Raw genomic sequence first — 2,060 nt, 5'->3', positions numbered from 1 at the left:
GCTCAACAATCCGCAGGCTGGCAACGCACGTACGGGTGCTGGTCATGACGGAGTCTGGTGCCTGGAGCTCACAGCATGCCTGCGCTTGGCAGGCAGGAGGGCTCGGACAAGCCCAGCCTGCCCTGGGGTGAACGGGACGGCTCAGCACAGCAGTCTCCAGAGAGCTTACCCTGTAGTTTTCCCCAAATCATGCATAACGTCTTGTTGAGCTGAAACGTCCATTTATTTAACAGCAGTAATAATTTAAAATTATAAAAACCCTTTCAGTGTTGAGTATCAGATGGGTGGGGTTATAAAGAAAAATAAATGGGACTTGAGGTGGGGAAAGGAAGGATAATGGGATCTATTTCAAGAGTTCATTTTTTTCAGTGACAACTATCGGCCCTCCCCAGCTGGAGATCCTGGGAGGGAGGCAGTATCATTACGCTTTCATTTTAAAGACTTCAATCTCCAAAGCAGAAGAGATAGAATCCAAGGGGAGGAGGAGGAGCAAAAGAAATAAAGAAAGAAATCTCAAATTCAAAACCATACTAACAACCATTCAGAATTGCAACCGCTAGCTCAGCACCTCGGGTTTCCCACCTGTGGAGCGCAGCAGCCTTTCACTGCAATGGTGAAAAGTCCACGGGGCAAATGGATGTTTTTATTAACAGACAGAGCTCTTTCCCCCCGTCACAGAACTCGAGGCTTCTCATCTCTGAAGGACCCAGAGTCTCCGTGTCTTCAGAACTCAAAAGGGAATTCTGGGGGTGCTGCTTCCCCCTTGCTACCCTCCCCTCGCTCTGCTCTGGAAGCCCCTTTCGTTGCTTACGTTGGCTGGGGAGGGAGGAAGGACAATGGACAGGGCCCCAGGGACAGAGGGTTGGCTTAAGATTTCATGAGTTGTTCGATGAGTTTTCGTTACTTGGTGAGCTGGAGGAAGAGGAGGAGGAGGATGATGAGAAGTTCATCCCTGTGAGTCCTGGGGGGTTTGTGGCAGTGTTTTGTCCACTCAAGCTTTTCCGGCACACAGGACACGTGTCATGCTTTGGAGAGCAGACAAAAACAAAACAAGAAATATGGGAAACAGGATTAGAAACATGATACAGGAGCAGCACTCAAGGAAAAGGCTAGGATGACACTCCTTCCTCTGATCAAAGGCTGCTCATGCTTAGGCCTCATCATAGAGGTATGAAAATATTTACAGAGGAGAACAGTACCACCAGAAAAAACACCCAAGTGCTACAAAACCCAAGTCACCCACTCAGGCGGCACTAACCTGTTCCAGCCAAGGGACTATACAGCTGTTGTGGAATAGGTGATTGCAAGGTAACTGCCGGACATTTTCACCGACTGTATAGTCTTCTTTACACACAGGACACTCTAACCCAGATTCTGTATCATACGGAGAAAGCAAAACGCAGCTAAGCAACAAAGGAGATAGCGACACTCAAAGCATCCAGCTTGGGATCCCATCACCTTTTCCCCTTCCCCCACTGGCCGTTGTGGCTTCTGCCCCACTGCTGCTTCAACCCTGCAGAGAGGAAAGCTTGCTGCTTTGCAGTTCCTACCGCCATCATTCCACCTCCCACTGCCCTGGCTTTGCTTCATTGTTCCCTTCCCTTCTGCTTTTTCATCTCTATCCACACTGAACTTTTCAGAACAGTTTGCCTCCCCAGGGCAAATCCATCCAGTCTACACTGCTCTTTTTTTCGTGTGAGTATAACAGAGCAATACTTCAGCTTTCTCCCGCTTTGAAATGTTTTAGGCCTTGAAGGTACTAGCAGACAAAATTAAAATCCCAAGAAAACGTTAAACAGAACTTTCACAGAGCTCTTTGTGAACGATTCCCTGGAGGAGATATACATACCTACGTGTTCCTGTGTGATCTGTATGGTGGGGAGGGCCTGGATCTTTTCTTTGTCTGCTGGCGGCGGTCCAGTGTTTTCAAACTGATTTAGTAACTGAAAAAACAATAGGCCACAGAAGGCAGAAAGAAGACGTGAGCTCAGCAGCACACACAATCTGTTCATTTACTGACCCAGGGCACTTCAGTCCTGCATCGCAGACCTTGTCTCCCA

At 48.3% G+C, this 2,060-nt stretch overlaps 1 protein-coding gene across 1 annotated transcript in view; it reads right to left on the bottom strand.

Annotated features, from left to right (window-relative positions):
• Positions 1-204: 204 nt before the first annotated feature.
• RNF126 (ring finger protein 126) overlaps positions 205-2,060 on the bottom strand; it is a gene marked incomplete at its 5' end in the record, with an annotated part of 5,321 nt that continues 3,465 nt past the window's right edge. The window contains 3 exon segments of the mRNA XM_010289634.1: positions 205-1,025; positions 1,259-1,374; positions 1,850-1,943. Coding sequence (XP_010287936.1) covers positions 876-1,025; positions 1,259-1,374; positions 1,850-1,943 — 360 coding nt within the window.

This window comes from Phaethon lepturus, unplaced genomic scaffold (genome assembly GCF_000687285.1).
Source record: "Phaethon lepturus isolate BGI_N335 unplaced genomic scaffold, ASM68728v1 scaffold31456, whole genome shotgun sequence".
NCBI lineage: Eukaryota > Metazoa > Chordata > Aves > Phaethontiformes > Phaethontidae > Phaethon > Phaethon lepturus.
This window is presented reverse-complemented; position numbering and strand designations above follow the sequence as displayed.